Below are 26704 nucleotides of genomic sequence, written 5' to 3' on the forward strand. Positions count from 1 at the left end.
GATGAGGGGGAGGAGGGGCGATTGAAAGAGCGGAGGCTAAGGGAGAGCTCCCACTGGTCAACAAAGAATCGGCGAGACGGTTCCGTCTCGGGCTAGAACATAAAATAGACATCAACACAATCATATGTGTTCTCCTCCAAGAGAGGAGAGAAAATGAAAAGAAACCCCCAACCCAGGCCTTTCTGGCTACCATCAAGAACAACTTTTTAAAGACTCTTACAGGAAAACTTAGAGAAAAATACCCAGTGTATCTTTACTTTCTCCCTAGCGAGGCAGAGTAGTTATTCTTAATTTGCTCTTTATTAGGTTTTACGTTATTCAGGACCATTTGGAAGCAGTTACCTACTTCCACAGATGTCCAACCTCCTGTAACCCAACAAACTCAGCCACTGGCAAAGACCCCAAATCAATTTCCTCTGCTCCTTCTGTATCTCCCATTGTTCTCTATTACTGGCCCAAGGCACTAGGATCATCTTTCAGGCCGTGTTGAGACCTCTTCTACATTTTAACTGTATAAACCAAAAGTCTGCTCTCCTGGGGGATAGAAGAGAAAGAAGTTAGCTTGTATGTATTTCCAGTGATTAACAGCAAATTTCCAACCTAAAATTTACTCTAAGCAGATTAGAAACACCGATCCAAAAAAGAATGAATCAATATAAAATAATCTTCTGATCTTGATCATCAAAGGACAAAGAATTAATCACAGACTGAGAACCTGCATCCTTCTGAAACGGGTTCCTCGCAGGAGGACCCAAAATTTGGTCATCTAATACCCCCTTGTCATTACCTCTATGGATGATTATGCCCATCTCCCAGGAAATACTTCATATAAATAGGAAAAAAACAAAACTTGGAAGTATCAGACAAACAGCACTGGCAGAAATTGTGCATTCCTAAAGATTATAGTCTGTTAAGAAAAAAATATGCATATTACAAATAACTGGCTTTCTTTGAAAAATAAATTATGGTTTTAGTTATAAAATGGAAAACTAAATGTCATGTAACTGCACAACCCATGAAAACAGCTACTTCTAGCCCCCTGGAATAGGCTAACCTCAAGATTAAATTTACTGAGCAAAATGCAAAAGAGCTTGGCTTTCACAATTTCCCCAATTTATGGAAATAAAATTGTTCATACAAAAATTTTCTGTACATCAACATTTAATCAAGTTTCTTCTCTGAAAATGTCTTAGGTTGCTAAGACTTCTCTCTCTTACTATATTTCTTGTTTTCTTCCCTTAAATCCCACATCATAATCCATCATTGCTTGCACTGTTCCAACATCTGTTTCCTCTTTTTCCTCTCTGCCCTACCCACTTTATGCTTTACTTTTTGTTCTCAGTCTCTCCTCCTTTTCAATTCTGCACAATACAGAAATTAGACTATTTCAAAAGTAAATTCTATATTTGCATCAAAATGCTGTAATCTTTTACACCCTCAGAAGGGGCTTAATATTGCCAGAGAGCACCACAAAAGGTAGAAGCAACATGTTTTGGTCTAGACCTTCATTTCTGTATCATTGTTTCAAGTGAATAAGGAAATACACACAAGCATTAAGGACCATGCTTGAGCTACTAAAAGTCATGGCACCCATTAACAAAGACGTGCCACTATGTTTAAAGTAGTCTTCTTACCCAGGCCTCCATAGCTTGTCCCCAAAATTTCAAATCTAGCCAAAGGTTAGCTGTTCCTTCTTGGAGAACAGCTTCTGTGATTTTAACCATCAGAAAAAGATAGCATCCTAAAAAACCCCAGCAATGGGAAGTGACCTAGATGTCACAAAATTCTTTTTAGTAGGGCTTGCAAAAGTTATGCCCACCAGCAAAAGTTCTGGGACTGTTCATGCTCCAGCTCAAGAAGACAGCTTGATTTGGGATGGTTAACTCAAAACAGTAAGTTATGAAAAGAATCACTTCTGTAGATGGTGCTTTCCAAAAAGCACTCTGCAGTTTGCCAAGCACTGCTGAAGATAACTGAAAACAGAGATAGGGGCGAGCAACCAAAGAAACCACAGCTCAAACTGGCATGCTCCCATATCCCAAAGACAACACACTGGAGAGAAAATTAAGCACAAAACCAAACCAAACCAAAAGTGTACATCGGAATCAAAGACAATCTGCACAAACTGCCAGCTCTGCCATTGGAAACAATTCTACAGGAAGTATGGACACAAAAGTAGTACTACAGAGCCAGGAATTATGCTTGGAAAATGTGAATATTCTTGCTTCTAGAGGCAAGTAAAATTTGTGAGCAACTGACTGCTAAATGACCACTGTGAGATGCTGGTTTTCAGCATTTACTCTGAGAAGTCAAGAGGCTGCTTTTTCCTTCATTGTTTGTATTTTGTTTTGAGGAACAGAAAGGGTCACCCACCAAACAAGGAGACAGCTAAGAACTGGCAAGTCAATTACAGACACTACACAACATAGTCTTGACAGCTGTTTTAACCACACGACTGTAGAGCAGTGGTCATCATCTTTTGGTGATTTTTTTCTCTCTCTGACCCCAGATTTCACCTGTACCCAGAATCCCACTGCTGCAGGACACCAGATAGGCAGGGCTGTAGTCACCTGATGCCTCAGTGCACGTCTGGACTCCAGGAGGGCAGCCAGCTGACATGCCCTTTGCTCTACATTCATGGGCACTTGGTCATGAGAAAATAAACGAGGAGATCTCTGCGAGACGAGGAAGGAGGCAGGAAGTAAACAAACCAGCACAAAAAGGAAGAGACACCAAAATGCCAGCCAAAAGGTAGGACATCCACATGCATAACAGTAACAGAAGCTCTCATGTGAAGACTGGGGTTTCTTTCCCCAGTATCTACTGTCCTAATGAAGTGCTACACTTTGACCCTGGAGGGCAAGAAAAAACAGTTGAATTAATTGTTATTCACAACTCTCCCTAGGACTCCTGCAGCCAAAATCAAACAAGCACACAGCCTCTCTCTCTTGGCATTACCATCAAAAAAAATTTTAAAATGTGGCTTTATCATGCACAAAGAGCCTTATTTGTCAGTTTAGTTCCTCGTGGTTCTCCGTTCTCAAGGGTTTCGTTTAAATATCTAAACCTGTACTTCTTTGTTTCTTAGATTTTGTGTACAGAAACACATTTTAGGGTAATATACTTCAGGTCTCACAGAGAAAGAATTAATTTTTTAAAGATGGTGGTATATGTGAAGTAAATACTCTACATGCCAAAGAGAGCATGTTTAATGAGCCTGTCTAAATAAAGCAAAGAACAGCAAAATCAAACACTCACAGAAGCTGCCAGTTTTACTTATGCAACTTCACTGTCCTACTTGTTCTTATTGCACTACCATGTCAATACACCCCAGGCACAATATTTGACACCTCTGCTATTCTGGTCTTTCATATCAATGCTCCTAAACTGTTGTGTGGTGCATTTGGTGACATGAAAAAAGACCTGGCAGGTGGCCTGCTGTACAAGGCAGGAATATCACTGTAGTATCACAGAGTCTTCAGCTAATTTGTTTGTGGAGTACAGAAGTAAGTGGACCAGGAACTACAAACATGTGCATCAAGAAATTTGAGGTTTGATCTGTCAAGATTGCCAGGGTGCTGCTCTGTATTGCTAATTGTCCTCCAATGCAGAACAGAAAATTGGGTTCACATCCAGTTTACAAGAAACACTTTTCCCATTCAGATGCCTTAATAATATTCTCTACTTTCAAGCTGCTTTCCGTTCCACCTACTCCTTCCTACTGGATCATTTTCACTAAAACTGGGGCCTATTATAAAGCTGTGGGCTTCTGTGTCATTGCAGACACACGTATCCATTTTCTACTGCCTGTCAGAAAACATTCGGCCCACAAGAGGCTTTTGTTAGAACACATTCTGGAAGTTGCAACAGTTTTATTGCTGCCTCCCATTTATGACTTAATTCATTCAAAGCCTGCACTGGAATGCCAATTAATTTGTCAATATGAATTCAAATCAACCAGTCCTTTTGAGTGCCTATCTTTTCTTTTCCCATGCTTCTGTATAATACTGAACCATTCAGACAGACTGTTGAATATTTCGTTGTTAAGAAGGCTTCAAAGTCTCTATACTAAATAATGCCTCATCATTTTTCCTTTTACTTTGGCCTGTAGGAGGCAAGATGGAATGCCAGTTGCTCAACCATCCAGAAAGCAAGCAGTGAACACAATGCAACCATGTTCGCATGAATTAGCACAAAACATAACTCTTCTTGTTCTGCCACAGCCACAGCATACTTCACTAAAGAGGTGTAAGAGAAAAAGAAGAATGACAAGAGCTCAAGTGCTAGACCTAGGGCAAAATAAAAGCATATAGCAAACTGCTGATGAAGGCTTGTTATGCATTTATGTGGATATCACACAGGAAGGATCACTCCTGACTGACTCTCAGCAGTTCCAGCGTGTTAACAGCAGCATTAGGATAAGTGTGATCACCACCCCCTGTATTTGCCCTCTGGATTGCACACACCCACCACAGCTTTGTGTCATCAGCACCCATGCCATTTGTTCATGCTCTTTACCCTTTCCTGTCTGGGACTCTGCTCCCCGGGACAGCTGCCACCAGGTTCCCTGAATCTCTGCAGGCAACAAATGATGAGCTTAAAAACAATCACAGACCAACTTCCTAATCAAAACACACTGTATCTCATTTTTCTTATGATGCAGGCAGAAAAGAAGCCATAATAAGAGCAGGATAGTTTATTAAGAATATTCTAAAACTGGCAATAAGAAGTCAGCTCCTGTAGGGAATTTTTTTAAAAAGTATATATTCATATTAGGTCAATAAACAACAATATAGTACTACAACGTAATCAAATTCGTGCAATAAAGATAGTAAGCCACTCAGTATAACTCATATGGTGATGTTAGTTCAAAGAAGGAGATGGAAAATTTAAAAGAAGTGGCAGAATAAATGCATTAGAAGAGAAGAATTATAGGTTTTAAAAGACATCAGTGTAACACGGACACAGATCCATCTGACTTGCTATGAGGCCTCGGCCAAGACAAGCTTGGGGAAACAAAAATCATTCCTAAGGAAAAAGAATGCCTCCAAAAGCAGATCACTCAACTGAGTGCAACATCAGTTCTGTAGCCCAGAGGGTAAAAATTCCTGAGTTAAAAGAAGGAAAACTTCTACAGGACACAACACAGAAAATGGTCAAAATACACTTGGCAGTAGCTGGCTTTCACGACTGAACTAGGCAACCAGAAAGACACAGGTCAAACAAACACTTGGAGAGGAGACAGAAGGAAAATATAGAGCTACCAGATCCTTAGCGAGTAAAAACTAATTTCTCTACATGGAAAATGAATCCCACACTATAGATTAGAAAGTAAAACTCAGCATTTAACTGCCTTAGTTCCTCTACCTGTAAGCTTGGGGAAAAACCTTTCTTCTCTCATATAATGTATCCAACAACATTTTCAAAGGATTTTGACATGAGGAAGGCACCTAGCTATCACATCATCTGATACCATTACACTGCAGTTTAAATGCAGGTTGTGCTAATGAAAAGGGCTTTCCTCACCCATTCTACCTAGATGTCCACTGTGTACCTTTCTAATGAAGTATGCTGATCAGAGTGTGGCAGAAAACCAACCCCCTTTTTTGTTGGGACAGTTTCAAATGGGATCACTAGGCAGACCTGATCTGTCCTGCAGACACCACAGAGGCAGCAAAGAATGTGTGTCCTGGAGGCTGACAATAATTACACCAGATAAACTGCAACGTGTAATTACAATTCTAGAAGCCACAGCAATAAGGCAAGTCCAACTTTCTGCCAAAGTATAAAACTTGTCTACTCTGCTGAAAGGTAATACTCCTTTACAGAGTTTATAGGTATACAAGAGCTCAGCAAAGAGCCCCACCTCTGGGGAAATTCATTTGTACAATCCTTACACGATGTCATGACAGCTCTATGGAACTGCAACTGCCTTTTCAGGACCTCTAGCTCAGGATTGATCAAGAAGTAGATTTGAAAGTAGGAAAATGAAACAAATAACTTAAAAGGATACAACTCAAAGAAACACAATGACAATATACAAGAAGACAGAAATATTAAAGGGTTTCAGGCAATATTTAACTGGGACAACAGATACATGTGCACAAACATCTGGATGCACATTTACACACTGTGCTCAGAACAGCTCTCACTGCTTCAGGTTCAAAGTCAGACAGACTCAACACAAACGCTTGTGAGACAAGAGCCTGGTGTGGGAGAAGCAGAAGGACCACAGTGGACATGTGCAAGCCACTACAATACTCAAAAAACACTTCATAGAAGCAATCCTAAAAAGTTACATGGATACAAGGGCAAATTTTTAGTCACACCTATTTAAACAGAGAGTGGAGATGGAACAAAGTTTAATTTTCTTTCCCTGCATTACTCCAAACATTTCATTTCTACTTTGCTGCATCTCAAAACTGAAAAAGGCTACTGCAATTAAAAATTTGCCTACAGCAAAATCTCAGAGTCTCCAGTGGAGACTCTTCATGCTTCCAGTGAGCTAGTGCTGCCCTATCTTCCTAACCTAACAGGTTGAGAAAGCCCTATCAGCATCTGAAAGAAAATTGGAAATGTATTTGTAAATAAGCTATTTGGTAACTGATCCAGTCACTTGTACAAGCAGCAATGAAGAGAAAGGGACAGAGCATGCAGAGGGAATCACCTGCTGCCTGGGATACGGTGGAGAGGAAGATGGAGTGGAAGAAGAGAGCATGATCACTTTTTTGGGGCAGGTCCGAGAACGTTCCTTATGCCTCATCTTTTTTTAAAACAGAAAAAGAAAAAAAAAAAAATCATAATAATAGTAGAAAAGAGGTAACATTACCAGTGGTTTGGTGAGACAGGCCAGAATGCATGAACTGAGACCATGATCCTAGGCTCACACCTTTCTCAAATGAACTAAAGCCACGGTGTATCTGAAGCTGAGAGACCCAAGGTCTTATCCAGAGCCACATGATCACATTTGACAGGCAGCAAACACAGACTTGGATCACTCAGCAATTACACCAACAGCTTCTGAGTCAAGGTCTTACAAGCAGTTAAAGGCAAAACTTGGAACTCTCCATACTGCTCTCCTTGCTTCATGAAAAATTACTTATTGCTGTGCCTTGCAATGCTTAAAAATATCCATCCCATTGACCTAATTACTCTCGCTTGCAGCTCATTAGTAATACAATTCACAGTGTTCTGCTCCCAGCTTCAGATCCTTCCTCTTTAACTTACAGACATTACACCATCTCAGGCAAGCTAAAACGTACTATATTCTACTAGAACAGAAATCCAGCTGGTTTATAGATAAATGTAGCTGTATCTAATAGTCTGCATATTACACAGCGCACTTAACATGTCCTCAATTTAACACACCAGAAAACATGTCCTTCTAGTGCTGTACCTCCTTACTATGCAGTCTTTTCTCCACCATTTCTTGCTTATTAATGTGTCCTCTGCCTGATTTTTCCTTTTAAGTTCTCACCAGAGCATATCTGGAAATGGTTGCACTGGGGAAAAAACAAAATGCTGTGTACCCAAAGCCACTGTTAGGTAAGTCTCAAAAAACCTGCATGTGGTATAAGGATATTACAGATGTTTATTACTGCCCTTGCAGATGAGCTGGCACTAACGTCTGTTTGGGTGCTCTCTTCCTTTTCAACAAAACAAATAAATAATACACTCCTCTATCTCAAACAGATGTTACAAGCAGCTTAAACTAAAGCGTAAGACTTTGCACTGCAGTGGATGAGAAACATTTATATGCTGTTTCAAAGGCTTAGCTAGGAAGTCACTAATTTCTAACTGAAAGCATGGCAACATTCTCAACCATAGAGCTGCTCATGGATTTTCATCTGTCCAGGCCAAGTTTGCATTTCAAATGTCAAAATTTTCACAAACTTGCTTATTTCTGCAAGGCAGATCTCAGAATATAATATTGTATGAATGCACGAAACGTGATCAGTCAGTCCTCCAGTAGAATGTATTTCTGAGCATGCAAAGAAAAGGATAACTACAGGAAAGCAGAAAATAATCAACAGATTTAAGTAAAAATTTAAGGTAAAAAAGCAGTATTTGCAGAAATCATTGGTGTTTTAAGTTCTCTCCTGTTGAGGTTTCAACTCTTGCTGTCTGTGGTCATCTCTTATCTTCAAAAAACACAGTTCCAACAAAATTATTACAAAGTTTGTACTACTGCTCTTTATCACACTTTAGGGAATGAGCTCAAAAGAATAAGCAGCAGATCTCCAAAGGCAGAAAAGATGTGCACCAAAAAGACATGGGATCTTCATCTTACAGCTACCTTTGTAGACATCAAACATGAGTTAAGCTTATGTATTACACGCACAAGTTGTTGCTGACAGGAGACCTCTGGAACTATAGCAGAAGACTGCTGAAGGCTATACGCTGAGAGTCTGGAAATCAAGGGCAAAATTCCATTTCAAAGGCTTGTCTCTCACACCATGCCCAGTCAGATCCTCTTCTGGATAGACCATATGGCTCTCAATGGCTTCATGATCCCAGATGAGATGCTCTTTCCCAAAAGCAGCCAGCGTGGCTCAGAAAGCAACAGAGCACATGATGGAAGATGTTCTTATACAAGCAGGCATTGGTTTGAGGAGACTAACCACCACACCATGAAACACAATCCAGCCTTTTTAGGTGGTAATACCATCATATAAAAAAATTACAGACATTTCCACTGTGCACATTCACTTCACAATATCTTCGTGCATTAGTAGATGCTGCTGCGGTGCACGTAAGAACACAAAACCAATTTTGGCAACGCAGGTCAACAACTTCAAAGTGTAACTCAATAAATCCAACTTTATAATCCAATTCACAAGGGATGCAGGCCATACTATATCCTGTGAACGCTGTGAGGAGCAGATAGGTGAGGTTTTTAACCCCCCTGAAAAGGCAAGACCTTCCAAAGAGCAAGAAAGACAGCATTAAAGGTCTTCTTGTGGTGAAAGTAAAAACTGCTTCCGAATAGATTCTGCCAGGATTTCACTCTTTCTAGGAATTCTGGCTTAGTAAGCCACCCCTACCCCACCTATACAACACACAGAGGAATCCTGCCTTACAAGCTCACTGCTCACCTCATACCTCTTAATTAAGTCAAGGTCAATAGTGAGATTCCAGATTTAAACTGATAAGCAAGTACAGCTAAGGAATTCCATCTGACAGGCACTAGCAGGCAATATGCAAATTTCCCATCAACACTGTGGGTCCAACCCAGACCATTTCCTTTGCAACTCTCTTCCTTGCAAACACTCTGATGCTTTTTCAGTATACTTTCCTCTTCTATGCAGTTTCCAAAAGACAGGAAGAACCAAACATGTCAATAACTGCCCTTCTCCCAAAGAGAGGATCTCAGCTTCATTTTGCCAGCTAATAAGAACATTAGGCAACCTGTGGTTTCTCTCAGTAACACATCAACTCTTTGTCCCCTCAGGAGCTACTCTGCTCCTCTTCAAAGCACTCTCCATTAGAAGGTATTTGCTATGTGATATATTCAGTCAGTAGCAGAAGTTTCTGCTCATGAACTTCAACACCTGTGCCAAAAGAGAAACCTTCCCAAAAGCTTCATGAACAGCTCTTTTAGCAAACATACATCCTCCCCAAAGAACTTGTCAGAAGCAATACTAATCCTTCACAGCATGTGCAGTGACAGGTACTGGTACTCAGCAGCACCTCCCTGGAGGCAGTCTGGCACCCAGGGATGAGCTATAAAGCCACAGTGCCCAATGTCACCACAGAAGGCCAGTCCAGTACCATCAAAAGGTGCAGTCTCACAGCTTTCAGGTTCTGCCAGAACCAGAAATCCAGCAGCCAGGCCAAGGTACTGCTTCAGCAACAACTTCTGCGGGAGGGGTTTCTGTCCAGGCTTGGCAAAGCTGGCTGCTTGGCTCAGTGGTCTCAGCCGGTCTCTGTTCAGTCAAGAACAAATGACTCTGCGCAGGTCCATGGCTTTTGAATGAAGGCAACCCATGTTCTTCCCTTCCCCAGGCCAACTGCAAGGAACCTTTGGAACAGGGACCCTATCAGCTGGGGTTTTGAGCCTACAGTACCCTGCAGATTTTGCATCCGTGAGACCCAGTTTTATACTGTTTCATTACAAAAGCACTGCAAATCCTGCAAGAAATCTGGACCCAGGAATCAATCATCTTCTGCTGACACAGTAAAGTCAATCAAGGAAAGATCATCTCCATGTGTAATCTTGAGAGGGAAATCATCCACATAAGGCAATCACTGCCAGGGTTGAATAAGATAATTTAAATCCTCTGAAAGTAAAACTGTTACAGAAAGATTTTTCAAAGATATGCCCTAAATTGCTTCCTATACAGAGATGCTATTGAAGTCAAGGGAGAGCAGAAGGATTTTTTCTTCCCTTTTAAAAATTTTTTTTAAGTTGTGTAGCGCAAGTACAAACAAGAACAAACAAAAACAACAAACTGCTCTCTGGTGAGGAGAACAATCCTCTTAATAAAAGCAGGAAATAAAAATTTATCCTTTTTTTCTATCAATGACAAAAGGATGACAATAAGAACTTTTGTGTTTCACTATAAATGCTTAATTATAAAGCCTTCATAAAGTTTCAGTAACAAGTTCAAATATAAATCTCAAGGGTGCAGGAATGTGGTATTTTCCAAGTGCTAAAACACAAAACTTCATTTGTTTGAACAGAGAGAGACAGCAGCGCAATCCAGTTTTCCTTTTTCCAGGAGGTACTATAAGCAGCGCTCATCAACTCACTCAATATTGTACAGCTTTTTTGCATCAGGTTTCTTTTTCCCCCCTTGCTGAGTATTCTTGAGGAATAAAATTTGCCTTAATCATGAATGATGTGAATCCATCTCAAAGTGCTCATTAGCCTATAAAGAAGATTTTGATGAAACAAAAAGTAGAACAACAAACACTGAGGGAACCAAAGCATCCTGACAGTCCTACTGACAACAACTCCCCTGGGCTTAGGTCTTCTTCCTTGAAGAGAAATCTTCCAGATCATGGCACCAGTCATGACATGCAGCATTAATTGTGCTGAATGCCTCAGACATGAAGATCACCATGAATCCATATTCATCAAGAACAGTGCATTTCCAAACCAGTGTCATCGTCCTCTTGACTCTGAAGTATGCTCTGATTAAACTACAGCCAGAAAGAAGCAGATGTTTCTCCAAATTATGGCTGTCAGCAAAATACCTCTGAGCACCCTCAGAAACACGAGGCGGCCATTTGCACAGGGAAACAGTGGAAGGAGATAAGTATCCCTAAATGCCTGAAAAGATTGTCTGCCAGAAGCCTTAGCTTTGGAAAAGTGCATGGCTGAAAGACAGCAGCAATGACAATGGGCCAAAACACAGGGGAGAAAATAAAATTTGATACTTGCTGATTTTTCTGCTGTTGGTCCCTATTCTGAACCCCTCTGTGAAAAAAACCTAAAATTTACTGAATTCACAGTAACACAGGAATCGGCAATGCAACAAGTGTGAGAAGTTGGCAAGGAAAGCTGCATTAAAGAGAGTGTCATTAAAGAAAGGGAAACCACAGTAAAGTCTCCTACAACTACAGAACATCTAAGATTTCACATAGGAACAGCAAAACTGATAACCAATTTTACTGTTTATACCAAGGAAGAGCTTTAATGTTATAGACAGTATGACATCTTTTACCTCATGAGTTTCCATAATTGTTTACATGTTTCCTTTATTTCTTTCTAACAGAAGAATCTAGAAATTCTATAGCAAAAATTTCTGCTGCAACATCCACAAAGTCTTGGTAGAGTTGAAACTAGCATAAGAGGGCAGGGCAAATTTGATTAAATACTTTTGAAACATTCAACCATGCATCATTACCAAAGGGAGATGTTGACTTTTTTCACTGCAAGTTATCTAAAATAATGTACTCAGACTAGGTGCTGGAAAAGGACTGGCTTAAAAACACGACAGTGATAGCTGGTGTTGGGTGCAGGCAATGCATTGTAGTCAGAAAGAGTTTCTTTACCTGTTTCCACTGGGGTATGGGAGCAAGCCGGCCCTGCTCTCGTCTGCTGGATGGCTGGCTGTGAACACGCTCTTGATAAGGCAGGACAGCTTGCTGCATGCAGGTTGTAGGGAAATAGGGAAAGTGGGAAGATAAAATAGTGAAGGAAACTCAAAGAAAGCCATAGGAATGGAATACAGAGTAAGACAGACAAACATTTAAGAAAAAAAAATAGGGTAGGGGGAATTCATTTAGCAAGTAAAATATAAAAAGGAAAAAAAACATCCAAAAATGGGGAACTTCACATATTTTTGGACCTTTCCTTTAATTTCATTGTTTCTTCAAATCATTGGCTGCGTATTCCAGCCAATGTGTAGCAGCTGAAGAAACATTTGATTGGTAAAAGGTGGTATAGGCATCACCACTGTGATCATGTTACATTACTAATGCTGATGTGTAGTGTAGCATAGACAAACATGACTTGGCTTTCAAGTAGCCAGGTCAGGTCCCACTCACGATGTAGCCATGGCAGCACAGAGCTTGGCACAAGCTGTGGAGATGGACTTACGCAGCAGAGCAAGGACTCTGGCACTTAAACCACACTGAGCCTCATCCTGCTGACACTGCACTGCCAGCAGTAGCTCCAAGGGACTCAATCTAACTTCAAAGACAACTACTCTGCAGTTGCAGCTGTTCAGATACCATCCTGGATAACAAACAAGCCTCACTTGGAATGACACAAACATCCTGATTGCCAAGAAACTCCCAGGCATTTATCTGCTGCACATACATACACATATAAAGCTTAATCACAGCTCACAAGAACAAACAGATGTAACCTGATATGAAAATGTTCAAATCAGAAATTAAATTATTGTTCTTAAACAGTATAAGCAGAACATTCCTGGAAAGCTTTTAAAGAGCAATAGTAGTTATAAAAGAAACTAAATTGCTGGTAATATGTTTGTGGAAAATTACATAATAAGGGCAATAACAGAGAAATAACACTTTTTTTAGGAAGTTCTTCTCCACCCCGTACTTGTAAATTTTAAGCTTTGGGTAAACTTTGCTCTTCTCTAGGAGAGCCTTTGAAGTAGAAAAGCAACACCAGCATCCAGTCTTGAGGAATGCATGCTTTTATTTGTGGTTTTCCTCTACAATTCCAAAACAAAGGTGTTTATTATCCATCTCCTACCTGTCTTCGTAAGTTTGAGGACGGCACTGGTGCATTCTCTTCAAACTTGGCCAGTAGCTGGGTTGCCATGGACTTGACTTTGTTCTGATTCCCAATGGCAGCATCAATTCTCCTCTCTGTCAGGGCACTCACCAGTGTGGGCCTTTCTTCTCTGTAGCTTCGTGGGAGGTCCTCCTAACAATCAGTGACATCAAAATTTAACAAGACACAACCAGATCACCTTTTCCTTTCCACCCCTTTACACTATAGATAACAAATCTCTCAGCCTCACTTGAAAGCTCAGATTTTAATTTCCTTTGGCAAGTCAGCAAATGTTCTGTTAAACTTTACTTATCTTTTCAACCTTATTTGATACACTTACCTACCAAAAAGACCTCAGCTGAAACACCCCTGTGAAGGCCCTGACATATACCAAAGGCCCACCTGCCACCAACAAACTCAAAGCATGAATTTTAATTCACCTGTACCCATTTGGCTACAAACACTGAATTTGAAAGACTGCCTTATGGGGCATACTGGAAGTGGGTGCTTTTTGCACAAACCAAGGCTAAAATTCAAATATGCATCAAATTTCTGACAATACTGCATGACTTCACTAAAAAGTTACGAGTGTTGATGTCCTCATCAAACCATAGTAATTCACAATAAAAACAGAACATCAGGGAACTGCAACATTTCACTTGTTATGTAGTGTTCTTTCATAAGCATCAGTAAAACATTTGCTCTAAAGATACCATGAAAGTGTAACCTCTGAAGAAGAATTAAATTTTATCTAAAAAATCCTACATAAACCCTGCCTGGATATAAAAAAATGAAAGAACTGAAGTGTGAACAAGGTACGTACCATTTATTTTACTCCCTGACAGCTCTCACTTTAATACTTACATCCTCAGATTGGCTGGTTTTTCTCCTCTTTCCTGCACCATCCAGTTCCTTTTCTTTTTTGTCCTGAAAACAGAAGGAGTAGGGGAAAGAAAAAAAAATAACTCTCATACCTTTTTGGGCTGAGATAACTGTCATCAGTGCACTTAATCAGTTTAGTTGCAAAGCTTATTTAATTCACTGTGCTCATTCTCTATTTGTTTAAGAAAAGGGATTTTTTCCTAGATACTCCTTAGGGAATTCTTACCTTCAACTGCACAATTCTTCAACACTTTCAAATCATTGAAAACTGAGCAAGTAACTATGTTCCAAGAGGAAATATATGCCAAAATACTACCACAAGGCTAAGATTTTAAGACTGAAACGCACCACTGTGAGTACATACTACAGATGCAATTCTGCAGTTATAAATGTCATGTATTGTCCCATACCAGGAGCTGGTGAACATGTGATCCCTGCAAACACACACTAACACCTGCATTTTTAGTACCACTGCTTGGACAGCAGCCTGCCAGACACAAGTGTCCCCAGGACTGTGCCTGGTTACCTTGGGAGTGCGCTTCCGAGAGATGCTTTGGCCCAGTTTGCTGAGGAAGGAGATGGGAGACTTGGTACTGGCAATCAGGGCAGCCTTTTCTTCTGCATTCAGGTCCAGGCTGTCTGTTAGTGAAAACGGGCAGAACAAGGGAATTCCATGAAGTATTTTCTGTGGTGCTGTTATTAAATACACAACTGAAGGACTCACTGATTCTTTTTAACATAGCAGTCTTTTTCTTAAATTCTCTGTACAAAATTACTGATGTCTAGAATTAATACCTTTCTCAGCTATTCTGCTTTTTCATTTTGCCCAAAGCAGTTCTCTCAGGGTTTATAACCACCCATAAGAGATACTGTGTTACTTTTATATTTAAAGAGCATGATTATCATTATTCCTAAAAAGAGTCCAGAGTTTTAGAAATAATACCTAATACATATGAGATTTTTAAAAGGCTATTAAAACCAATTTTTTCCCCTCACCAGAGGTATACATGAGACTTAAGACCATCAGTAATAAAGAGCTGTAACATTATCAATTTTAAAGGCTGGCCATATTGATTTGGGTTAGGTAATTACATCTTCCAGTCCTAATCAAAGCTGTTCTGTTCCTCATTGGCCTGAAGTTACTCTCACCATTCACAGATGGTAAATATGTATAAAACTCAGCTGGTGTTTTGAAATTACCTATTCAACAACTATTAGCAAGGCACCTACCACTAGCTAAGACAAACAAACCCCTAACAACAGTAGGAAAGCAGAAAACTTATCTAGTAGTGAAGTGAGTTTAGAACTTTTGAGGACATTATTGTATATTAACTTTATTTTGCTCCTGCTGCTGCTAACGTGGTCTTTATCAGCATCAGTAACAAGTCAACTTTTTGTAAGGTAAAGCTACAGTGAGTGACTACTCTGTGCTCAGCACAAGCAGCCTGAAGGTAACTGAAGCACACACATTCACCCTGGAGCAGCCTTTAAATCTGACAGAAGTGCCCCAAACTGCTTACCACTAGAGGGGATGGTGTCTTTGAACATCTCATAGAACTGTGTGAGGTACATCACCATCGACAGCTTATCTGGCTCTCCAACAGATGCCATTTCCTTTCCAGTCATAATGGGAGATATTCCAAACTCTTTCTCAGCGATGTCAAAGGCCAGTTGGTTATTCTTCTCCACATCGTGCTCATCCAAAGAATCAAAGTCTCTGCAAAGGGCACAAAGAGGCCTTGCACTGAATCAAGTAGAAACCAGTCTTCTGAAAGAACTCAGGCATCCATCTCTATTTTTTTTTTCCACTCGAAACCTCAATTTATTTGCCACCAACATGGCAAAGTGGATGCTACTTAATTACAGTGAACTTTGGCTCAAACATATTCTTTTGAAATTTGTTTGCTCCTCCTACAAACCTAGATTTCACTTCTTAAAAAGTATTACCCTTTGAAATACATCTTCACTTCCTCTTTTACTGTAAGACTGTACGTTTTCCCCTACATAAAATCTTCTGTGTGCTTGCAACTAAATTAAATCTTCACTTTCTGTCCCCTTTTTTCTTGACTGATGCATATTTTTGTCCTGCTGGATTTTTCCAAAACTTGTGTAACTATATAAAAAGCTATAGCTTGTAGAGAGTTACATTAACTGTTTAAAAAGCTGTTTGAACTCTCCACAAGTTATAGAGCTATTAAGCAGTGTAGCTCAGGTTAACTCCAGTACACCAATGTAGAAGTACTTCAGTGCATATAGACTGGAATAACTCCACAATTTCTCAGTATGTTTTACAGTGGATTATGTCTACAAGCACAGCTCTAGAATTTACTTTTTCTGATGTCCCTTTGGGAAGTTGGAGACATTTCAGATTAAAGTACCAGAGTCTTTGGTACTGTCACTTCTTCCAGCCAGTGTTTTCCCATTCTAGAATCCCGGCACTGTTTTACCCAGTATATCACTGAAGAGGACACCTCTGCCATTCATCCAACCAACAAGTCAGCATGCAAACAGTAACAACGTCTCTATTTAGGCTGTGGGTCACTACTTCTAAAAAGAGCAGCCTGAAAGGCTTTAAAAAGAGTTGCTTTGTTCAACAGGAAATTTATAAAGGCCCATGCAGACACTTGTTCAGGAGAGACTTAACTGAAGCTATGAATTGTTCCTTACTCTCTGCACACATAAAATCTGTCAGTCAATAATGCTTTCCTCTCAGTACCAATTTGAAGGTTAATTCTGCCAATTCATCCAGAAGGGAAAACAACAACACATTTATTTCCAAATTCATCAAGCTATCATGACCTTCCACTCCGCTAGTGAATCACTGAACATTGGTTTCTATCAAGCTTAATCAAATTCATTTGAATCCATTTCTTCATAAGTCACAAATTCATTGCCTCAAACTCCATATTATTATCTCCAAATACCACTCATTTCCTGCCCTTCCCAGTTATTTGAGGCAGCCAGTTACTCACATTAAGTCTGGACGGTATCTGTGGATAATGGCACACAAAGCTAAGCCACTTTTCCATGACATTGTGAGATCTGTCACATTAACACCAGCATATCCATCAGTCTGCCTCTGGCACCAACTGAGCAATTTACTAGAGCGAGCTACAGACTCTGTAAAAAAATTAGCACATTTTAAAGTACAAATGCACAACAGCTCAAATTCTAAATACAACACAAACCCCATAAACCAACAAACAAAACCTTCATGCAAAAAACAAACTTCTACTACAATGGGTAATGGAAGACAGGATTTTTATTTTCTTTTAAATATACTACCATACCCATTTTAAATCCAAGAAAGTATTTTTAATTTGCTGAAAAGTAATTATCTAAGTTGTAACTTGCCAGACTTTTCACCCCAGCCATCGTAAAAGAGCCCCAGGAAATATAAAACAGTTGCAAAGGCTTGTTAAATACGATCAAAAGGACATTCAGTAGCAATGCTCTCTAAAGCCCAGATACACCATTTCTAGAGGAAGAACTACAAATGTACTTCTATAACTTCTTCTTTTCCCTTGAAAACTTTCCTTTGAAAGCACTGACCTGTTCTGACCTTGTCTTACCAGAAGATCTGATGAGATTACAGCCTAAAGGGATGTGGCTGCAGGGCAAAGAGCAGAGACTACACAGCTATTCAGCAGTGAAAGGGAGGCTTAGCAGCAAAGAGCCACCCTGAGAATCCCAAAACACTATGTGGGCATCCAAGACAAGGCATGCAAAAGGAAAAGACTGACATACCCCTCAGGGTAGGACAAGTAGACAGATACTGAAATGCTTATCACAAGGCATCTAGCTCTCAGAATAATGCAAGCAAAATGAGGTTTCACTCCGTTGAGAGATGAGATTAAGAAAAGGAAAGCAGGAACATGCAAGACTGCACAAGCAATACCTTCTGCTATGTTTGTAAGAATTGAGTCTATTGTTAGAGTGAACTCAGTCCAGGCTTCTGCACTTTAAGCAAGGACATTTTTATAGATAAAGGAGGTGAAAAGAACTGCCTGTACAAGCAAATATGCTTAGAAAGTTAACAGCATTATAAGGCAAAGGAAAACAGGCAAACAAAAATAAATTCCCATGCTAATGGAAACTTGAAAAATTGTAAGTTCAAACTGTTGACAAAACAATTATTGGACACATTTTCTAAATGCAGAGACTGGTTAAATAATACCCATGAGCCCTGCTGTTCTCTAGCTCCTGCACTGACCCAGCTCCAGAATACCAAAATGAACAGGCCAGCAGCCAGGCCTACCATTTCGAGTCAGCTTTGGTGTCCTGGAGTTCACAAAGTTCTCTATCTCCAGGTGAATGTCTCTCAAGTCTCCTGTATTATACAAGTGGCGTACCTAAAATGTCACACAAAAACATTTAAGATGATCAGCATGCCATGCACCCCAGATACATACAGAAATAACAGAGGACAATAAGGAAACATCGAAGGCACAAAAAAGAAGACAAATACATGTAGGTAGCAGAAATCCCACCCCAAGAGCCTCACAACAGCAAGGATCAGCTCATCAGCACTGAACAGTCCAGCTGACTGCTGCTGCTCCGTGGATACCAAATTGCAATGACAGACTGCTGGACTGGATTATTACAAAGAAAATGCACACGCACACACACAAAAATAAATTTATTGGTTTCCTGTATCGTATCACGGCTAAAATTACCAAAATCAAAAATTCCTAAAAAGGAATCTGTTCAAGTACAAAAGTCTACTCTGGACTGATGTATCTGCCTTTCACTGCTTCCATATTATACACACATCACTGTCTGTTCCCAAAACACTGACATAGCTTCACCTGAGGAAAGACACTGCAGATCACAAGCACTGAGAAGCACCATTTGTGACCTACCTGCTGTGGCCGCAAGAAGTTGACGTTGATATTGGGGTATCGGGTGGCAGGATCAATGCTGTAATGGCTGAAGTTTTTACTCACGTTCTCTGGGGTGGTCTGAGGCAGCAGCCTATAAATGCTTTCCCTTGGGAAAATAACATAAAAAAAAAGTTTGGGGTTTTGTTTTGGTTCGTTTGTTTGGTTTAGGCTTTGTAGTGGTTTGAGGTTTTTTGTTTGTTTTGGCTGGTTTGAGGTTTTGTTCTGTTTTGTTTTTTTTAAAAGAGATGTATCACTACTACTATGGCTAAGTAAACTCTGGAGAGATAAACATTGAAATCAGAAATCTAACCACTTCAGACACTGCATAGCTAAGAGTCAGCATAAGCATATTAAAATCTGCACTTCAATACAACTTCAGAATTCCAAAGGAGGGAAGAGAACAGTACACTAAGCGTAACTGAAAGGGCTGCCCAGTACAATAAAGACACTGAGACACAGGAGGGGCTCAGGAAGAGGGGCCTGGAGCACTTGCTGTGAGGAGAGGCCAAGAGAACTGAGTTGGTTCAGTATGCAGAAGAGAAAGCTCAGAGAAGATCTTACTGTTGTCTGAAGTGGCAAATGGAAAGGTGATGGAAGTCTGGCTTCAACAGTAACATTATTTTCCTCACTGATTTTTTAAATTCAAACAAATGGAATTTTAAGTATGAATTGTGCCATTGTGCAATTTTAGAAATTATACTATGGTTCCTGACAGTCAGAAGCTGCAGTAGCTGAAGTTTAAAATTGGATCTACTGACTGTTGGTTTTACTTACTCCATCTTCTAATTACCTGAGTTCTGATCTCCAAGTGAGCACCTTGAGTCACCAAAACAACACTCAGGCAAAGCTGATAAAAACATCAAGAACTCAATACTTCAAAAGAGACAAGATACTGTTTGGCTTATATGAAACAAAGTGACCAAGGACAACATGAAAAAAAGCAGGTCACAGCTTCCTTAAAAGGAAATAAGAGAAAGTTTTTACAGGATAATAGGAGATGGCAAGAACTTTCGTATCTGGTACTTTAAAAGCACCTACATTTTCATCTGGTTTGCTACTGCAGGGATGGTGACAGTAACTTGGGCTCACTTTGTCAATGCAATGTCAATAAGCACCTAAAGAAAAGATTCCTCATCTAATCTTTTAAAACTAGGACCAAGAATAGCAACATGTCTTACTCCTCCATATACTTCAGTTTATCGACTCCTTTGAAATATTTTTTCTTCAATTGAATTATACCTTCAAGCATTCTCTAAAAACAGTGAGAGTCTGTATCTCCCATTCTGTCTACATATTTGTACTAGAAGAAACTGGAATGAATGATGAGATGTTGAAGGACTCAGAACTGTAAATGCATTCACTTTCTCCATTACCTCTCTGCAAGAACTTCCAAAGGACTGGCTCCAAGCGACCAACTTCGTACCATCCAAGCAGAGTCCATTGCAGCCAAAAATCCCCTGGCTATTCCAGTTCCCATTGGCCAAAACGGCTGATATTAGAGGTTACCAAAAAAAAAAGCAGAGAAAGGAAAAGCATCACTTAGGGAAAATTTTAAAGAAGTATCAAGTACACATTCAGGCAGTAATCTGCTGGGAAATTATAACTCAGTAATTAGCTTCAAGCTCCACTCCCACTAGGTTAGAAGAAAGCAGCTGTATGGTGAACAGCTCATGAACTCTCACAAAGCCAATGTCCCTCTTTCCAACAACAATTCACAGCCCGAGTGCCTTAACAGCTTCTCTTCAAGACTGTACCTTTTAAACAACTACAAAATGCTAATTATTAGCAGGCCTACAGTAGAGGTTCTGTAGAGAGTCAACTCGTCCCAACAAGAAGCAGATGGAACAGACAGAACTTCAGAAAAAGCTCTGCACACATTTTCTTTAGCGAGATCATTACCATGCTAAATATTCTGTTTTCCCAACACTCCCACCCTTCCTTCAAACCTCCCACTTTATTCTATAATAAACAGCAGCTTTCCTCACAGCGCCTCTCTGTCAGGCAGCACACATTTCAGAGATGGGTGCAAAGGTTTGTGCTCATGCTTCCATTCAGGGCTTACACCCAAGAAGTTGAACACACACCTCCAGGAGGCTGTCCCCGACCAGCGCCACGAGGAGCTGGTGGCCGTTCTGCTCGCGCACCAGGGCCGCGTTCTCGGACGCGTACATGCACGTGAAGTCAAACATGGCCACGTCGGGCTGCCCGTAGTGGTTGATGGCAAAGTCCAGCGATGGCAGCTGCTGGTTAGTGGAGAAATCTGCTGCTTCCCTGGCGTAGTTTAGCAAAGCCTCCTGGTCCACGTTCTCCCGTGAGAGCAAGACCTCTGTGTCAGCGTGGTCCTGCCAAAACCGGCGAAGTTTGGTTTGAATTTGACCATTTGCCATGGTCAAATCCACAAGTTTCTTTTAAGATGGGAATATACAGTGGCTGGCATTAAAATTCTGACAAATCCACTCACACAAGTTTGTCTTCTAATTTCTTTAATTCCTGTGTTAATGCTTCCAGGAGAAAATCTATAAATCTTTTATTGCAAACAGCAATCAATCCTGCTTGCATTTCTGACTGTGAAAGGGCGAAGAAACTCTAGAGCATTTTTCATTCCCATAAAATGAGGGAAGCTCAACTAAGCTACCAAATGTTCTTTCAGCATATTTTATCTCAGCATGAACAAAACTCCCAAATCTACAAAGGGATACAAATTTGAAAAGGACAGGTTTTGTAACACTCTTCTGATGGTTTAAAATACATCAGAAGGACATTAACTGCCTTTTAGAACAGAATTACATTCATGTTCTGAAACAACAACTGTATAAACACATTATGTGATGGAGGAAGAGCATGTTTTCCTACTTTCACCCTACCAAAAGTAAATTGTCACCACAATTTTAGCTTACAGAGAATACAGGAGAAGTTAATACCCACATGCCGTATCACTCCTTTATCCAGCAAGCTTTGCTTTTTGGCAGTCATGACAAAGTAGTGTGTATCATCTTTGTAGTAGACAATGTTCTCCAAGTCAATGCCTTGTGAGAGAACAAAAGACATGGTAGTGAAGGAACCAGTTAGGAGTTATGTGCAACAGAAGCTCTATCAGAAGAAAGTAAACCGAAACTGCATGATTAGAAAATGTCAGAGAATGCCAAGCAACTTTCTCCCATGCTCTGGGTGACTTTAAAATCTGAATTGTGAACAAAACCACAGACAGCACATTTCACCTGCATTAAGCTACCTCTATTTAAAAATCCAGTTATCATGACTAAGGTTTGCATTCAGATGTGGAGTGCAAAAAGCTGAACTACGGATTCATGACCTCCTCCCATTTAGGGCTCTGATTTCCTGAAAACCGTAAGTTCTCTGCTTCTGAACCAAAATGACACACATCTGCTCTGTACAGCAGAACAGCTGCAAAAGCAGGGAAGTCAGATTTCAGAGACAGCAATGACTGACTGCCTTGCACAAGATGTTCGTTCCTGACTAAACATACAAATCTGAGCTGCAGAGTTGTAATAATAAAGACAAATGGTTTCCACTGGAAATCTGTCAAGTGCTGGCAAACCTGTGGCATCTCGGAGATCCTGGAAGAACTTCTGGTTGAAGATGAAGGCCACACCGCTGATCTCCTCTACTTTGGCTTCAGCTGTGGTGTTGCGATTGATGAAGTTTGCTGTGATAGCAATTGCAAGTTTACCGCGGAATTCTTTTCGGCGAAACCCTACAGGAAGGGGAAAGTAGCAACACTGAAAACCAGACACACCTTCAGAGAAGGCTCAGTATGCCACAGACAGGTGCACTCACAAAATAGAGAGAAGGGATGTGATGGGTTACAAACTCCTCCACAGAGGAAAGAACAATTGCTTCATCAGAAGAATAATGTTGTTTAGGGAAAAAGCTCCCCGCCACCCCCTCTCTCATCTCTGGTCCCAAAGCTGCAAGTTCCATAAAAAAATATTAATATGGGTTTCTTTGCTACACAGAATAATACTCAACACCTCAGTTCCTACACACGAAGGCAGGAGTGGCAACACTACAAATTTAGGAAAAATTATCCAGATCAAAACCCCTTATGTCTTTGCTAGTTTAGTGGAAGAATACAAAGACCACCCACATCTTTGATACAAATGGATTTTCACATGGACTTTTAATCTCCCTTTCACTTGTCAAGTGTCTTTCCAGATGTTGATTGGCATGTTAAAGGCCATTTTGTTCCAACAAATTTAAGGGTAAGTTCTTTCTGAAGGTGAATTATGGACACACCATTACCTTCTAAGGTGTTTCTCCTGCCATCCCCTCCAATGATTACTTCAAACTCATACTCAGACACTGGATGGGTTTTGGGGTGGACCAACGCACGCCAACCTATTCCTGTAGATAAATGCCAAGTCAGTGACAACATATATACAATAATAGAAAAAAACAGATTAAACCACTTCTTACTATCAAATAAACCCTTCATCACGTGAGCAGTCAAGAAACCCTGTAGGACAGCTACACTGACGACAGGGCTGCTCCTGAACTGTGCAGCCATTCCACGCGAATCAGAGGCAGACACAGCTCTGCTAAAATTCCCCTATTTCCTTTAAGGGCCGCTATAAACTTCTCTACTACCTATACAATTAATAAAAGGCCAAAAAACAAGTAAGCCACATCTCCTGTGGTGATCAGAGAACAGTTTTCACAGTGATACTAAAAGCATAACAAGGATCATTCACCAATATAAATACCCTCAGTGAATGCAAAGAAAAAAAATGTTTCAAAATGTTAGGTAATAGGCTTAGGTATTTTAGAAGCAATTACAATTTACCGTGTCTTGGTCTATTTCTGTGTAGCTGTTCTGGTGACTTTGTTTCATACAGTAACTAATTTGGATTTGTCACTAGAAAAAACAAATCCTACTAAAAACCCAAGGAAAAATGGATTAATAACTACTCCGATTAAAGGAGCAAGAGGAAAGGCCTTAACATCATAAGCAGAGTAAAGGAGTAAGAGCCTGTGTATCCTACAACCATTTCCCCCTTCTCTACACCCATTTCAGTGCTACTTGCTTTCATTCTCCTGGTCCTCAGGAGGGTAAACGAGCCCCCGAAACTCCACATTGACATGGATCTCTATTCCCAAGATCAAGGCAACCTTCAAAAGGATGAGCTGGAGCTGACGGATACCTGCAAAAAAGGCAGATGATAAAGAAATAGAAGAAAAAGAAAAGAGCACAAGTGCCCATGTGTGTCTGTGTGACATTACTGATACACTGACTTGAAGACCAGCTGATACTTTCTTTTTCCCCACGGTGTTCCCAGCACTTCACCCCAGTACCCCTGGTGTGTAATATCACAGCATGACAAGAAAATTCTACACAGCTGAAAAGCCAACCCTTTTCAAAGAAGAAAGAGTAATTTTTTGATGTTTCAGTCCCCTAATCAGCAACAAGGGAAACAACCAGGACATGAACTGCAGTAGAGGAGGGAAGACAGCACGAGCAGGGCTGCACTTGTCACAGATGGCAAAGAGCCACTGGGTCAGCCTGGCTGTAATACTGACCTGCACTTCCATCCCAGCACCTTTGGATTAGTGAGGGCATAGGAAGCTCCTCACCACCTCTTTCCTCTTCAGGTAACTTTGACAATGAGAATGAAAATCACAGTGTGCAAACTCAATTAATACAAAGGAAAATACGTTGCTGTCATATTTCAGATGCTGAAATGAAAAAAACCTTCACCTAAACACTAAATTTTAGCTGTGCTGATACACAAAAAAAGTGACAAAATGCACAAACACTGGAAGAATAAAAATGAAAAGAAATTAGAAGGAAAAAGCAATCTGCAAGACTGAAGTTACAAAGATCTTCCAGTTTTACCATTTGTTGCCAAATTTCAAATAAAGAGAACACAGACTAGTGGGCAACACCTGGCTGTGCCATGTACAGTCAATTTTGGGGAAGAAAAAAGTAAAGAAAAATAACTCCTGCTCCACCACAGCATTGAGCTTTCAAAGAAGACTGATTTAACAGAATTTAGAAATCAACAAGATTATTCTCAATTTTAACACGTAAACATATATTTAATCAAAACATATCTTCATCACTCTTCTGAAAATTAAAGCCAAAACCGTTCCTCCTTTCTCCAGACTGACACTCACAAGAATGTTCCAAAAGCAAAGCATTCACTAATTTTTCTTTACAAGTTGCTCAAGAGAAACAGAATAATGTGACAGCTGCAGGAATGTATAAGCAAAAAATAAAAAAATTATCCATCCAAAAAAAGAAAAAACAAACCACCAAGCAGTTTGAGCATTAAGTGTACTTTTCAGAGTAGGAAGAAGCTATGCCTTGGGAATGTCTAAAAGATGACAGATGAACACTGCATGTCTAAATGTCACGACTAGCCCAGAATAAATGATGCAAAGGTAATGCCGGATTGTACCGTAACTACTTGAGAGCAGGGACTGGTGTAGGCTGAATTTTCATTACCCCACAGCCTCACCTCCTTCTCCCCAGGAAGAACCCAGGAGGTGCTGCTGTGTCCAGCAGTGGCTGTACTTACTGATATGGTCTATGGATCCTGCACAGAATTTGCCATAGAACTTTTTGGCGCCGAGGCCCCTCAAGTCATGGATGGTGAATGGCCACAAATGCAGCACGTTATTGCGGGAAAAGGCATCCCTCTTCTCTATGACCACCACCTTGGCTCCCAGGAACGACAGGTCGATGGCTGTACGAAGGCCACAGGGTCCAGCCCCAATTATCAGACACTGCAAAACAACCAGCACACGGTAACTGCACAGTCCTTGGAGGAAATAGGGATTTCTGCAGCAGCTTCCAAGCATCCCATGGCTCTTGGGAGTAAGTGCTCTTTGTCTGAAACATAAGCTGAAATATCAGGTCAGTCCTTCTATTTCTACCTGCCAAGTTCTGCCATTGATACGGTTAAAGCAGTAACCAAGACCTGAAAATGAAGTATATTGCAGAGCAGTGAAAAGACTGAGGAAGCAGGCAAGTAAAACAGTGTTCTTGCAACCCTTGCTCTAAGAAGAGCTGCCTAGTCATAGTCTCCAAGCTCTATAAGTACCTGGAGAACAGCAATATTTCTGAAGGCTTCTCCCTCCCATATTCCATTTTATTTCTTAAAAAAAAAAAAAAACAAAACCAAACCTAAAAAATAAAAAAATAAAAAAATAAAAAAGGAGCAATGACAAGTTTTCCTCATCTTCCAAATCTTGAGCTGGCCTTTCTTAAGAATATCTTCAGTAGCATTGCAACAGCTACAGCAGATAAACACAAGATACTAATGTTTTTATAAACACCATCACTTCAAAATAACAGAGTAGCCAAGTCAGAGCACTCTAACTTATGCTTTTGTTGGTGCTTTGGTGCTTCTACTACTGCAGCAAAGGAGACTTCAGGGAAGTCAACATCATGTAAATACAAACTTTGTGTGACCAGACAAATCCTTTCTCCAACCCAACCTTTGTCATATCAAAGGTCTTTCACCTTCTCTTATCTTTTTCCACTCTACTTCACAAACACCATCAGATGCTAATAAACAACTTGAGAACGCAACATACGTGCGTGTCTAGTGTTGAAGTACCTTCTGAGAACAGAATGATACAGCAAAATAATTTCAGATTAAAAAGCCAAGATAGTCATAGACACTTCTTACCCACAGAAACCGAGGTCCACAAAGAAAGTGTTGGTACGTGCAGTCACATAAATACAGTACACAGTCCATTTTGTCATATCATTATTGTA

At 40.3% G+C, this 26704-nt stretch overlaps 1 protein-coding gene across 10 annotated transcripts in view; it reads right to left on the reverse strand.

The window, feature by feature from the left end:
- MICAL3 (microtubule associated monooxygenase, calponin and LIM domain containing 3) overlaps positions 1-26704 on the reverse strand; it is a 159656-nt gene that overhangs the window by 72911 nt on the left and 60041 nt on the right. For 5 of the 10 annotated variants that reach the window (XM_017726253.1, XM_017726254.1, XM_017726255.1 and 2 more), the window contains exons 3-21: positions 25500-25707; positions 24006-24122; positions 23224-23325; positions 22520-22675; positions 21886-21986; positions 21045-21302; positions 20334-20449; positions 18940-19066; positions 18336-18429; positions 17050-17197; positions 15598-15794; positions 14604-14716; positions 14060-14122; positions 13175-13348; positions 12001-12093; positions 6668-6763; positions 4519-4575; positions 2571-2675; positions 32-92 (exon numbers count right to left, since the gene is read on the reverse strand). In XM_017726253.1, the coding sequence (XP_017581742.1) occupies positions 32-92; positions 2571-2675; positions 4519-4575; positions 6668-6763; positions 12001-12093; positions 13175-13348; positions 14060-14122; positions 14604-14716; positions 15598-15794; positions 17050-17197; positions 18336-18429; positions 18940-19066; positions 20334-20449; positions 21045-21302; positions 21886-21986; positions 22520-22675; positions 23224-23325; positions 24006-24122; positions 25500-25707 (2386 nt within the window). The remainder of the gene's footprint in view (positions 1-31; positions 93-2570; positions 2676-4518; positions 4576-6667; positions 6764-12000; positions 12094-13174; positions 13349-14059; positions 14123-14603; positions 14717-15597; positions 15795-17049; positions 17198-18335; positions 18430-18939; positions 19067-20333; positions 20450-21044; positions 21303-21885; positions 21987-22519; positions 22676-23223; positions 23326-24005; positions 24123-25499; positions 25708-26704) is intronic. The other 5 variants (XM_017726259.1, XM_017726260.1, XM_017726262.1 and 2 more) reach the window with 2 other exon arrangements.

Source organism: Corvus brachyrhynchos, unplaced genomic scaffold (genome assembly GCF_000691975.1).
Source record: "Corvus brachyrhynchos isolate BGI_N302 unplaced genomic scaffold, ASM69197v1 scaffold191, whole genome shotgun sequence".
Taxonomy (NCBI): Eukaryota; Metazoa; Chordata; class Aves; order Passeriformes; family Corvidae; genus Corvus; species Corvus brachyrhynchos.